The sequence below is a fragment of the Musca autumnalis genome, unplaced genomic scaffold, assembly GCF_047663935.1.
Source record: "Musca autumnalis isolate F117 unplaced genomic scaffold, ASM4766393v1 scaffold_4, whole genome shotgun sequence".
Lineage (NCBI taxonomy): Eukaryota > Metazoa > Arthropoda > Insecta > Diptera > Muscidae > Musca > Musca autumnalis.
In genome coordinates this window covers 89,045,865-89,060,544 of record NW_027411977.1, presented here as the reverse complement: position 1 = coordinate 89,060,544, position 14,680 = coordinate 89,045,865, and the positions used below count along the sequence as shown (strand labels likewise).

The following is a 14,680-nucleotide window of genomic DNA, read 5'->3' as shown; positions in this document are numbered from 1 at the left end:
AAAATAGGGGTTGCATAAAATTCCGCTGTCTTGTAATAACGAACTAAATATGAACAACATCGGCTAATATTTTGGTATAGCCCCCATATAACGGTACTTACAGATTTTCGGTATTTTTAGGGTTCCTAGTGGTCACTAAACTTTTCCAACAAACATAGGTCATAGGTCTACATTTTGGACATAGGTCTACATTTGGGCCAAGGTCCCTTTTAGATACCCCCCGATTTTCAGTATTTTGGGGTATTTAATCTACATTTTCCGACCAAATTAGGTGTTATTTGGGGTTCCCAGTTGTCACAAAGATTCCCACTAAAAATTGTGGACATAGGTCTACGTTTTGGTATTGCCCCCATTTAACGGTACCTCCCAATATTCGGTATTTTAGGAATGTTGTCCACATTTTCAGACCAAATAAGCTGAATTTGACATTGGAGGTTCTCGTTGGTAATACCCTAGACCAGGGACGTGCTTCTTTGTAGGACAGTATAGTGAGGGCGCCCACTGAGTTGTTTTTGTATTTGCTTCTCTCTCTCACGTACAGTGTACTTGTACATAAACAAACAATGAACATCATGTGGTTGTTGTTTTTTTCACCCATGCATACACACATGCTTTAGTATTGATGGAAATATTATGGGCGATGCTGCCCTAGACAGACGACAACGATAATTTGCATTAAGATGTGTATTTCATTTTAACCTGACAGACGACAGTTCCTGCATTTACGAAACAGCTGTTTGCTGGTAAACAACTGTTTTGTTGTTGTTTGCAATAAAAATTGTGTCTCAGAGCATGAATATGCCGATATTTGGTATTTTGAATATGCGGATATTTGGTATTTTGAGGATTTGAAATTTTTGTTATTCGGAATCTAGGAAGTCCAATTTAATTTGTTAAAAAAATAATTGAACTGGACAACACAGAACTTTTGTAGTTACGTTCCATTCAATAAAAGTATATTACACAAAAAAACACGATAAAAATAATAATTTTTCGAAAATTTATTGCTATATAACTACATATGCAATTCCAGGTCCCAAACATTTTTTTAAATTTAATTTACACCCTCCGCTATTCATTAAAAATAAACTTTATTTAATTTGTTAACAAATTATTTAACAATTAAACAAATATGTTGTTAGATATTTTGCAACAATTTTCTTGAAATCTGATGCAGCAAAATTTCTTAAAAAATTTCCCCTAAGGTGTCCCTTTGTTGTTATTTCCCCAATTATTTTCATTTTGCCTGCCACGGCCTGTATGACCAAGTAACCAATTATAATGGTAGTTTTTCACCAACCGAATAGTATTGAAAACTCCAAAAAGTATTTGTATAATTTATGTTTTATTAAAAAAAAGATAAAGTATTGAATTTGACTAACTAGGGAAACTAAAGCTTAAGTCTAAAACAACAACATTACATTGGCTGGAATCTATCTTCGAGAAAAGAACAGATCTTCCAAATATGGCAAATAGAGCAAACAAAATAACAGTTAAACAAAAATATTGGTAAACAAATAAGCAAAAAACATAAAAAATAATAGAGTATTGTAACAAAATTCATTCAAATACAGTCAAAGAATGGTTATAACAAAACAAACTTATTGGATATTGGGTTGGATAACAAAACTTTTGAGAAAATTAAAACAATAATTTTTATTTTATATTTAAATTTTTTCTTCGTTAGCCACTCCACAAAATTAAGAGTGTGTATATACTAGGACTTATTACCATGATAATGGCGCTATGTTGATTTATTTGACAACTATTTTCATACATTTTGTGTCAAATAAATCCAGTAAGATCAGTTAATCATGATAATAAGCACTAATATAAACACACTTTAGTTGTCAAAAAGGCCTTCTTATTGCCAACGTTTTTGTGGACGCTTTGTAGTTGTGGTGGCTTCATTCTTAATTCCTGCTTGCTGATAATTATACGTAACTATTGGTTTGTTGGTATCACTGGTTATATTTTTATAGTCCTGATATAGTTTAGATTCCTTGATATGCGGAGGCACCGTGGGCCGTTTTGTGGTTGTAATTGTCACTCCTTGTCTGAATCTTTCGAAAAATGGATCACTAAAGGGATCGTTGTTTTTACTTGGTCTTGTTGTAGTTGCCATTGGTTTGTTGTGTTGCCAACTATATGTGGTAGTTTGTGGTTTTGTAGTTGATTGCCAATTTGTTTGGGGCTTAGATGTTGTTTTGCTGTTGCCATTTTGCCAATGTTGCCATGTTGTTTGTTGTTTAGTATTTAATGGGCTAGATGTGGGGATGGGTTTTTGTGTTGTTGTCGTCGCATTGGAATATTTCGCTTGTTGTTGTTGCCAATTCCATTGATTAGTGGGACTTTTCGTAGTTTTTGCAGATAACGGTGATTTAGTAGTCGAATTAGTTGAATATTTTTGTTGTTGCCAATTGCCAGTATTTTTTGTTGGATTTTTGGTGGTTGTGGTCTGGGCTTTTGTTGTGGTAGTGCTAAGTCGTATTGTGGTCGTTGTAACTTTGTTGCTTTGCCAGTTATATGAATTCCAATTGGTTGAAGATTTCGTCGTCGTTGAACTTGGGCGCTTTGTGGTTGTTGAAATCCATTTAGTTAAAGACTTTGTTGTGCTTGAACTTGGTCGTTTTGTGGTTGTTGCCGGCGACTTTGTGGTGCTACTTACTTGCGATTGCTTATTGTTACTCCATGTATTGGTAATTTTTGAGGATTGTGTGTATTCCTTAGATTTATTCCAGCTAATTGTAGTTTTTGTAGTATTTATGGGTTTGCTGGTGGTGGAACTCCAGCTCCAAGAACTTGCAGCTTTGTTGGGTTTTGTGGTTTCCTTCAATTTGACCTTATCCCAACTCCATGTAGTCGATGTTGTTTTTGCAGTTGTTGTTTGTGGTGGCCTTTTTGTAGTTGTAGTGGAAGCCTTGTACTGTCCATTATTAGAGGCCAATGTGGGTTTAGTGGTAGTAGTAATGGGTTTCTTTGTCGTGCTGTTCCATGATGTTGTTTTTGTACTTCTTGTCGTGGTGCTTGGTTGTTTTGTAGTTGTAGTTTTTGAATGTTGGGTTGGAGTTGTGTCTTTCCATTTACTGCTATTCCAACTCCATGATGTTGAGGATTTAGTGGTCGTAGATTTTGCTGGTTTTGTTGTTGTTGTGATCTTTGTTGTTCGCAGTGTTGTATTCGGCTTTTTGCTTGTAGTTGTAGTCGTTTGAGGTTTTCTGGTGGTTGTTGTCAATGGTTTTGTTGTGGGCTTTTTGGTGGTGGCTGTGCTCCAATTCCATGCAGTTGTTGAAGATGTAGTGGAGCGATTTGTTGCCGATCTTGTTGTGGTAGACGTCAAAGGTTTGCGTGTGGTTGTTGTTGATTTCGTTGTAGGTTTTGTAGCTGCACTGTTTGGTTTTCGTGTTGTCGTTGTAGTCCAACTCCATGTAGTTGATGGTTTAGAGCTGAGCGTTGTTTTAGATCTGGTAGTGGTGGATGTCAAGGGCCTGCTTGTTGTTGTAGACTTTGTGGTTGCAGTCGTTGGTTTGCGTGTTGTTGTAGATCTGGCAGTGGTGGTTGTCAAGGGTTTCTTTGTGCTTGTTGTACTCCAACTCCATGTAGTTGAGGGTTTAGAGCTGCGAGTTGTTGTAGTTCTGGTAGTGGTGGTTGTCAAAGGCTTTCTTGTGGTTGTTGTGGACTTTGAGGTTGCAGTCGTTGGTTTGCGTGTTGTTGTAGATCTGGTAGTGGTGGTTGCCAAAGGCTTTCTTGTGGTTGTTGTGGACTTTGTGGTTGCAGTCGTTGGTTTTCGTGTGGTCGTTGTGGATTTTGTAGCTGTAGTTTTTGGTTTCGAAGTCGCAGGTGTCAAAGGCTTTCCAGTTATGGAATCGACCTTGTTTCTAAAATTATTACTATCCACATATTTGGAAGTCTGATCAGATGGATACGAAATAGATTGGAAAGGTTTCTGACTAAGATTTCCTTGTTGACTTTGTTGCTGTGAGTCAGGTTTATGTCTGAAATTATTACTATCCACATATTTAGAAGAGAGCGACAATTTCTCAGCTGAATTCTGGTTAGTGATTTGTGGTTTTACTCCTGCCAAGAAAGGATTTTCTTTATAGCTTTGCTGCAGTGGCTTGGAGGTTGTTGTTTCCAAAGGAGATTTTCTTGTGGTTGACTCCGCAGTGGTAGGGGAAGTTTTGATGGCTCCACTTAGGAAAGGATTGTGTTGATAATTTGTAGAGGACTCAGTTTCCTTGGAAAGATATTGAATTTTATCCGAAGATTGAATTTGTTGTGATGCAGTTGATGTTTTTATGGCTCCACTTAAGAATGGATTTGTTTGATAGCTCTGAGTGCCAGAAGAATCTTTATTACCCGCCGGCAAAGAAGTCTCATGACTGGTTAAAGGCTTTACAGCTATGGGTATATTATTCAAAAATGGATTTGTTTTATAGCTGTGAGTGCCTGAAGAATCTTTATTGCCCGCCGGCAAAGAAGTCTCATGACTGGTTAAGGGTTTTACGGCTATGGGTATATTATTTAAAAATGGATTATGTTTGTAGTCGCCTGGTTTTTTCGTTACTAGATTCGATGTTGGCGGTTGGTATTTTGCCACTACGCGATTTTCTTCATACAATTGGATTTCATTATCACTAAAACACGTACGAATATCGTCCATTTTACGATTACGACAATGTGGCTTATAAACAGTCCATGCATTGAAACCGTCTCCAGAAATCTGAGTATGTTCATCGTAGATAATTTTTATACAACGAACATCATCTGTTATATCCGAATCGAGTAGTTTGTGACAGGGAATATTACAAACTTTGCCACCATATTGATCGTGGGAACACCAGTAGAGATCGCTGATCTGGAAAAGACCATGATCTGCAGAACCATCAGTATTAAGACGCCCAACGGCAGCTGTATTGAAACTGGATTCATGTTGGGCAATACAAACCCAAGTGGGTATCTGTTCCATGGGCATGCGATGTTTGTGATATAATTCTTGAGCCAGTTCACATTTTTTGTAGATTTTCCCCTTCTTCGTAGTTCCCGAATTCTGAGGTACCAAAGCATTGCTGCCGCTTGAGGAAGTTTGCGATTTTGTTTGACTTTCCTTTAATTCTTTTTCGGAGAAGCACTGCTTTACCTTTTCCAATCCTTGATTGCGACAATGAGGTTTATACACCGTCCAGGCATTGAAGCCATCACCCGAGATGCGGGTATGCTCATCGTGAATAATTTTAATACAACGTACATCATCACTGATATCCGAATCCAACAACCGATCACAGGGGATATTGCAAGCCTTACCTCCATATTGATCGTGAGAGCACCAATAGAGATCGCTAATTTGAAACAGGCCATGATCTGCAGAGCCATCAGTATTAAGGCGCCCAACGGCAGCTGTATTAAAACTTGATTCATGTTGGGCTATACAAACCCAAGTGGGGATTTGATCCATGGGCATTCCATGTTTGTGGTACAACTCCTGGGCTAGCTCACATTTGTTGTAAACTTTACCCTTCTTCGTAGGTCCCAAAGTGCTTGGTATTAAAGCATTGTTGCTGCTGGAGGAAGTTCCCGACTTGAGTTCCTTTTCGGAGAAACATTGTTTCACTTTTTCCAGTCCTTGATTGCGACAATGAGGTTTATACACCGTCCAGGCATTGAAGCCATCACCGGAGATGCGTGTATGTTCCTCATAGATAATTTTAATACAACGCACATCGTCGCTGATATCAGAGTCCAACAACCGATCACAGGGGATATTGCAAGCCTTACCTCCATATTGATCGTGAGAGCACCAATAGAGATCGCTAATTTGGAACAGGCCATGATCTGCAGAGCCATCAGTATTAAGGCGCCCAACGGCAGCTGTATTAAAACTTGATTCATGCTGAGCTATACAAACCCAAGTGGGGATCTGATCCATGGGCATTTTATGTTTGTGATACAACTCCTGGGCCAGCTCACATTTATTATAGACCTTACCCTTCTTCGTAGCTCCCAAACTTGTTGGTATCAAAGCATTGCTGCTGCTGCTGTAGGAACTTTCCGATTTTGATTGACTCTCTTTTAGTTCCTTTTCCGAAAAGCACTGCTTTACCTTCTCCAATCCTTGATTGCGACAATGTGGTTTATACACCGTCCAGGCATTGAAACCATCACCCGAGATCCGTGTATGTTCCTCGTGAATAATTTTAATACAACGCACATCATCACTGATATCCGAATCCAACAACCGATCACAGGGGATATTGCAAGCCTTGCCACCATATTTATCGTGAGAGCACCAATATAAATCACTTATCTGAAAGAGACCATGATCTGCAGAACCATCCGTATTAAGGCGCCCAACGGCAGCAGTATTAAAACTTGACTCATGTTGAGCTATACAAACCCAGGTAGGAATCTGTTCCATTGGCATTCTATGTTTGTGGTACAATTCCTGGGCCAGCTCACATTTATTATAAACTTTACCTTTCTTAACGCTTTCGCCCTGCCACTTAGAAGCTGATGTCTCCAAGTCATTTACCTTCTCCAAAACCTCGGAATCAAAACACTGACGAATGTGGTCAATATTTTGATTTTGACAGCGTGTTGGATAGACAGCCCAGGCATTAAAACCATCACCAGAAATTCGCATATGCTCCTCATAAATAGTTCTTATACAGGCCGCATCATCTGTCAGGTCACCATCCATTAGCTTGGTACATGGCAGCCTGCACGCCTTTTCTTGTGGTGCCACATCCGAGCACCAATAACGATCACTGATTTGAAATAGTCCATAATTGATACTGCCATCACCGTTATGCCGTCCTACTGCTGCGGTGTCAAATGAAGATTGGTGTTCGGCGATACACACCCAAGTAGCGATATCCTGTAGTGGAAAACGATGTTTAGAATAAAGTTCTTGGGCTAGGGAGCAACGTGTATAGACTTTACCCTGATGTTTGCTGTGAGCATTGTTTACATTGCGCTGTATATCGTTGTAGCGTATCGCCGGCTGGGCTTGTGACTTCGGCGTATGAGAATGCTTGTCAATTGAAGCACTATAATATTTATAACCACCACCAGAGCCACCTCCTTGAGGTTTAACTTTACTAAGAAATGGATTATTGTGATAACTGGGAGCAATGGAATGCTGAGAGGAACCCTGAGCTGTTGTTGACTGTTGTTTTTGTCCATGGACATTTGAAAGAAATGGATTTGAATGATATTTTTTGGATATTTGTACAGAATCCTGTAACGAATTGGGTCCAATTGGTGGAAACTTTTTGGGCGGTTGATTGGCAAAGCAAGAGGCCACATGTTTATATTCTTGATTGAGACAGAATGGCTGGTATGTTGTCCAGGCATTAAAACCATCTCCCGAAAGACGTGTGTGTTCCTCATAAATGCTCTTCATGCAACGAACATCATTGGCAATGTCATTGTCCAGCAGTTCTTTGCACAATAAGCCACATGCCTTTTCCTTGCGATGGCTATGGCTGCACCAATAAAGATCACTGATCTGAAAGAGTCCATGATCGGCCGAACCGTCGGCATTCAAGCGGCCCACGGCAGCCGTATTGAAAAGCGATTCGCGTTGTGCAATACACACCCATGTTGCAATTTGTTCAAGCGGAACGCGATGCACAAAGTGCAGTTCACGCGCCAACTCACAGCGATCATAGATTTTGGCCCATACCGTGGCCCCGTAAAAGCTAAAAACACACACAAAAGCCAAGAATAACGCCGCGCATTGTCTCGTCGCAGGGTGGTGTATTGACATAATTTGCTATGATCAACGTTATTTTGTTTGTGTTTTCTTCTTCCTCTTTCTCAGTGTTATGCACAGCGGAAGGGGAATAGCAAATTAATAATTGTTATCACTTGGAATTTTTTTTCTATTCAAAATGTGTTGTTGTTTTTTGTATTCAAATTATTATTTTTTTTTTTAAATAACAAAAGTTGTTAATTTATGCGTATTATTATTCTTATTTTATTGTTGAAAAACAAAAAACACGTTAGTTATACGAAATTCTTCTTATCTTTTAACCCGTCTAGAAGATGTGCTTAGCTTCGCGTCTGCTCATTAACTGAGTCTGCTCGCTTTGTGTTGGGTTACTTTTTCTCTTGGCTGCGTTTCATTTCCGTTTTATACAACACACACTCACACACATGTTAATCGCGCCCAGACAGCCAGTGCTCGAACAATGTTGGTCAAGCCAGACTTGATCAGATCAGACCTGTTGAAGATTCACTCTTAACGTTGTTAACACCATTAACAATCACACCCATGTACGCAATGTACGCACAGTGTTTCGAAGGCGATTGAATGTGTGTTTGTGTGCGTGTGTTGAGATATGAATTATTAGGGGATTTTGTTCGAACTCTGTTTAAAACACAACAACAAATAAGAAAGAAGATTCGGGCAGCTAAATCTTCTCAGCCTATGACGACAAAAAAAAAAAAAAAAACAAACAAAAAATAAGAACTGCGTTCTGTTCGGCCGTCGGGACAGCGATGTTTTCTGCGCATCCAACATCCATTCCATTTGGACGATGCCTATACAACCTTCAAAATAAATAAAATTTGGAGGGAATATACCAAAATATGAACTTATATTGATCATTTTCTTCATGGAACTTTTTTTACCCATTGATAATCCGAAATAAACCACGTATGCTAATTGGCACACTGGCATCTCCTCTACAATTACCTTGGCGGAGACCGTAATGTGTGATTCGCCGCTTAGCAGTGGTTGTTGTAGGTTTGTTCACTTTGTTACACTTGTATTTATAACTCTCACTTGAATTATTTGTTAATGTATTAGTGAAAGACATGGGATACTCAGCGATCACTCAGAACCTCAGCGTTCACTTATCTTTTGTCAAGGTATAGTTATTGTCAAAAAGGTATACTTATTGTTGAAAAGATGTCCACAACACAATTCAATAAACGAGCAATTTTATTTATTATTAACTAGCAAAGTGCCCGCTACTTCGTATGCGGAAACGTTATAAAAAACAAATAAACTATATTTAATAAGGAAATGGCGAACACTGAGAAATTTTTTGTACTAATACCATTTTTATGCAATGTTTATTTCTATTTATGCAATGTTCGATTTTCAAAAAAAAAAAAAAAAAAAAAAAAAAAACAGAGAACCCAACCCAAATACTCACCCTAACTGTACGAATACAGATTCCACCCAACACCCAACAACAAAGGTAATTTTCGTATACTTATGTACCACAACATCGAAATGTCTTTATCCGTTGAGCCAAATCTAAATTGTACCAAATTTAGTACTTTTCGTACCTATAAGTACCAATTTTCAAAACTTCCTCAATCCTGCACTCCTACGGTAACCTGGTTTCAAATTTCAGGTTTCCAGGTCTATCCGTTCACCCAAATTCAAATTGTACCAAATTGAGTACTTTTCGTACACATAAGTAAGAATTTCTAAAACTTCTTCACTGCAACAGTAACCTTAATTCAAAATTTCAGGATTTCAGCTCTATCCATTCACTTAAATTTAAATTGTACCAAATTTAGTACGATTTAGTACTTTCGCTACCATAAGTACGAATTTATAAAACTACCTCAGGCCTACTTTAAAACTAATTAAAAAAATTTCAGGATTCCAGCACTATCCGTACACCCAAATCCAAATTGTACTAAATTTAGTACCATTACACATAAGTACACATAAGTACGAATTTCCACAAGTATCCACATATTTCAATCCTACACTGCAAAAGTAATCTTGATTCCAAATTTCAGGATTCCGATCACCAAAATCCAAATTGTACCAAATTTAGTACCATTTAGTTTTCGCACACATAATTATGAATGTCCAAAATTACCTCCATATCCCAATCCGACACTGCAACGATTTTCAGGGTTCTAGCTTTATCCTATCACCCAAATACAAATTGTACCAAATTTAGTCCCATTTATTACTTTTTATACACATAAGTAAGATTTACCAAAACTATCTCAAACTTATACTACAACAATCATCATTGTTGTAAATTTCAGGTAGCCTGATCTATCCGTTCACCCAAATCCAAATTTAGTACTTTTGGTACCCTAAGTACAAATTTCCAAAACTTCCTCAATCCTACGGTAACCTAGTTCCGAATTTCAGGTTTCCGGGTCTATGCGTTCACCCAAATCAAAATTGTGCCAAATTTAGTACCATTTATTACATATAAGTATGAATTTCCATAACTACCTCAATATATAAATCCTACACTTCAAAAGTAATTTTAATTCCAAATTTCAGGTTTCTACTTCTATCCGTTCACCCAAATCCTAATTGTACTAAAATTTGATACCATTTAGTACTTTTCGTACACATAACTACGACTTTTCAAAACCATTTCCTTACATCGAAACCACTTCCCAACCCTGATTTCGATACCAAAATTGATGATTATAGCTATATCCGTTCAAAATATATAAAAGGTAAACAATGTAGTAACTTTTAGTACTTTTCGTACACATATAGGTCGAATTTCCAAAAACCTAACTCTCTATCAGTGACCATCTTTCCAAATTTCAGAATTCTAGATCTTCCCGTTTGCCTGATACAAAGGGTGCCATATTTAGTACCTTTTAGTACTTCAAATCCTACACTTCAACAGTAATTTTAATGCCAAATTTCAGGTTTCCAGCTCTATCCGTTCACCCAAATCCTAATTGTAATAAATTTGGTACCATTTAGTACTTTTCGTTCACATAAGTACGACTTTTCAAAACCATTTTTTACATCGAAACCACTTCCCAACCCTGATTTCCATACCAAATTTGAAGATTATAGCTATATCCGTTCAAAATATACAATTGGTACACAATTTAGTAACTTTTAGTACATTTCGTACACTTATAGGTCGAATTTCCAAAAACCTAACTCTCTGTCAGTGACCTTCATTACAAATTTCAGAATTCTAGCTCTTCCTGTTTGCCGAATACAAAGGGTACCATATTTAGTACCTTTTAGTACTTTTCGTACCTTTCTAGCTTCAGCGGGTTCGTCTGGACCATTATATGTGTCACTCAGTCACTCACTCACTTGTAACACTGGTGACTTAAGGGGAGTACACACTAACAGTCAAAACTGACAGTCAACGTACTTTAAGGACAATTTTCCTTCAAATAACAACTTTTATTTAGCTAAAAACGTTTGAAATACAATATTTACGGTATTATTTAGAGATTATAAAAGAAATTTTTAATTAGGCTTTGATATTCACGAAATAGACCTCGATGACTGTCAGTTTTGCTTGTCAATGTGTACTATACTTTAAGTTGTTCGGTTCTGATTGATGAAGGGGGCTTCCTGTCGCTACACGTGCTTTGAATTCTAGTTTTTATACCCTCAGCATTTATGCTAACGAGTGTATATACACTTTCATACGGGCAAAATGTGCCTCATCGAAATAATGGTTTTAGACCCCAAGTATGTTTGGACGAAATGTGTTTCAGACAATTTGGAGTCGATTGAGCAATGTCCGTCCGTCTGTCTTTCTGTCTGGTTGGCTGGAGCGCACGATAACTCTCGAACGGATAAACCGATTCAATTCAAATTTTGGCTTTCGTAATATTTTACCCAAACTTTGTTTAAGTTCGAAGATGGGCTATATCGGTCCACTCCTTCCGGTACCTCCCCCACAAAAGTTCGAAAATGTTCGGAAAATTTGTACGCACGATAACTCTTGAAGGGAGTAACCGATTTGGTCCATACTTTGCCCATCGTAAAATGTGTACCAGTTTAGATAAGGTTTCAATATGGACTCAATCGGTCCACTCCTTCGGGTACCTTCCACACAAAATTTCGGAAAAGTTCAGTTAAGGGCCACCTCTCGAATCGCTTTGATTTTTGTTTTAGTGACTTGTATTCACTGCCCTCCATACGACAGTACAAGTTTCATCAGGGGCAAGTCCATACTTCCTGAGAAAATAGCCTGAAAGTTGCAAAACCCCTATGATACCGTGTGAGGTGGTTGGAGCGCAAGATAACTCTCGAACGGATCTGCCTATTCGGTCCAAAATTTGGCCTTAGTAATATTTTGTCCAAACATAGTTTAAGTTTGAAGATAAACCATATCGGTCCACTCCTTCAGGTACCTCCCCCACAAAAGTTCAAAAATGTTCGGAAAAATTGTTCGTACGGTAACTCTTGAAGAGAGTGGCCGAATTGGTCTATACTTTACACATCCTAATATATCTACCAGATATAGATCAGGTTGAAATATGGACTATATTTGTCCACTCCATCCTGTACCTCCCACACAAAATTTCGGATAAGTTCACTTTAAGACCTGATATCGAATCACTTTGGTTTTTGTTGAAGCAACTTGCCTTCGCTGCCACAATTACGATGGTAAATGCTTATTTAGGGGCAAGTCCATACTTCTTCAGCAAACAGCCCGAAGAGTGTAAAAACCCCCTATGGCACCATATGTTGTGGCTGGAGATCCACTTCCATAACGGTCAAAGTCTATCCATTCCTTTTAGTATCTCCTCCCCAAAACTGTTGATCTTTAATCCTAATCAACATTTTTGTCGGTTCAAACGCCCAAAATGTTTAAAACCCCCTAAATACATACGTATTTTTGGAAAAAATTGTTTCAATATGTACAGGTTGAGGGTATATCTCTGTCGGCAAAGCCGACTGATACTTTTTTTACCTGTTAAATAAGAGGAGTATTCTGAGTCTGCCATCTATCACGTGGGCGAAACGGGGCTTGGAAATTATTTTTGGAAGCTACTCAACTTCGGATGTTGCTCTACTAATTAGTACCAATAGCGTATATTATAGACCATTTCGTAGAATTAGAACTAACATAGTGTTCCCGATCATCCGCAATATGTGTAATGCAATCCGATCGTCTACTATATGAGTGATCATCTACCACATCAAATATCCCATTCTACCCTGTACTAATGACACGGTAGTGTAAGGGGTGTTGAAAATTATTTTTGGAATCTACCCACCTGCGGGTGTTTCTCCGTTAACTAGTACCAGTAGTGTATATTAGAGATTAGTTGCAGTAGAAGTAGTATTAACATCATGTCCTCAATCTTCCACAACATGAGCACCAGATCATACAGTACCCGAGCACCGAATCAACACGTGTAGAGTTTAAACGAGTATTTCTAACGAGTATTTAAACCAAAGAATAACCGATGTAACCCACATGAAAGGTAGGAAACTAGTCTTTCTATTCCGTAAGGTTAAGTGGGTTCTTATGGAAAAATATGGACGTTGAGTCGCGTCTTCTTTCCTCCATTCGGGTCATTATTTCAGAAAGTATGGACTTGCCCTGGTATAACATCATATCGTTGTAAACATGACCACAAGGACTACCTTCGTTAAAAGTTTCAAAGCGATACTCGAATAGCACTTAAACTTCACTTAAGTGACCTTCTTGAGATTTGAAGTACTTTCGGATAGGCTTTGCCCAAAAAATATTCTATTGTAATCAGGACCACAAAGGCGATTCTCGAACTGTCCTGTAACAGAACTTAATCAAAAATTTTTTGAAACGTTTTTTGGGGAAGTTAATTGAAAGAGTGATTGGACATAGTCCATCATGGAGTTATTGTGCACCCCAGCCGTTTTAGTTGGTCGCCGTAGGATTTTTTTGGAATTTTTGGACCGTTATGATAGGAAGTATGGGCTTGCTTACGCGCTTCAAATATCATTGTAGTTGTAAAAGGAACCTCAGAAGATAGGCCTTCTGTAATAATGGAATAGATCCTCGAAAGACCCTTAAGATGCATTTAAGGGAAAACTGAACTATTGTGGTGTCGAAAAATTGGAGAATACTTAATTCGTAAATTGTCGTGCTCATCTGTCGTTTTAGTTGGAGCTGACAGGGTTTGTTATAGTTTTTGGGGCATTATCGCAGGACGTATGGATATGAGCAAAAAATATTATTGAATTCGGGATCACAAGAACTACCTTTGCTCAAAATTTAAAACAATTTTCGAACAGACCTTTAACTCTTAATTAGAAATTTTTTAAACGCTTGCGGAGTGAGAAATTTTTGTCGATCTCCGAACTTTGTCTAAGTTGGCAAGAGATATTACGATATACAACATTTGAATCAAATTGGCAACTCGACTCTATATTGTCTGAAACAGATTTGGTCTTAACACATGTGAGGTCTAAAACTACTATTTTTTAATTAAGGAAAATTTCTGATCGTGATAAAGTGTATATTAAGGCGACCCAAAAAAAGGAATAGTTTTTTTGTAAGGCTCATCGCCTAAATTGTATGGAACCAAAGGTGAATTTTAACGAAATTGATCTACAGTCCCCGATTCCTCCTAATAGACATGTATCTGATGACTTGGTTACAGGGTTTAAAATGCTAACGCCATATTAGCAAAAGTACCGAATATTTGCAGCTTTGCCTGCTAAAATTTCTTCGAAATATGTTTAGCAACAATGAACAACGGCAACATGTAGCAACAAATTTCAGAAAAATATTGCTAGCGATGCTGATGCTATTTGATATTAGGGGTGTCTTTTTACTTACTAAATGTTGTTGAAACATTTTTTTCACCAACTTTTCCTTTATACAACTGTCAAAATCTGCAACATTAGTAATAATTATTACAAATTATCACGTAAAAAGACACAGCTATTGTCGCTATAATAAAATAGCATCGGACATGCATACTC

At 37.9% G+C, this 14,680-nt stretch overlaps 2 protein-coding genes across 5 annotated transcripts in view; both read right to left on the bottom strand.

Annotated features, from left to right (window-relative positions):
- Snmp2 (Sensory neuron membrane protein 2) overlaps window positions 1-14,680 on the bottom strand; it is a 176,946-nt gene that overhangs the window by 46,255 nt on the left and 116,011 nt on the right. The gene's annotated exons all lie outside the window — the stretch shown is intronic.
- On the bottom strand, window positions 1,329-8,110 carry LOC141400777 (uncharacterized). Of its 2 annotated transcripts, XM_073980267.1 has the most exons (2): window positions 6,940-8,110; window positions 1,329-6,874 (listed from the first exon to the last, which is right to left on the bottom strand). In XM_073980267.1, the coding sequence occupies exons 1-2, from the start codon at window positions 6,958-6,960 to the stop codon at window positions 1,865-1,867; spliced, it is 5,031 nt and encodes a 1,676-aa protein (XP_073836368.1). In that variant the 5' UTR covers window positions 6,961-8,110; the 3' UTR covers window positions 1,329-1,864. The 2 variants fall into 2 exon arrangements, with proteins under 2 accessions (XP_073836368.1, XP_073836367.1); XM_073980266.1 differs by having other exon boundaries at window positions 1,329-8,081.

Excerpts from the sequence above, each read along its gene's own strand:
- LOC141400777 (XM_073980266.1), bottom strand. The coding sequence starts at position 7,768 with ATGTCAATACACCACCCTGCGACGAGACAATGCGCGGCGTTATTCTTG.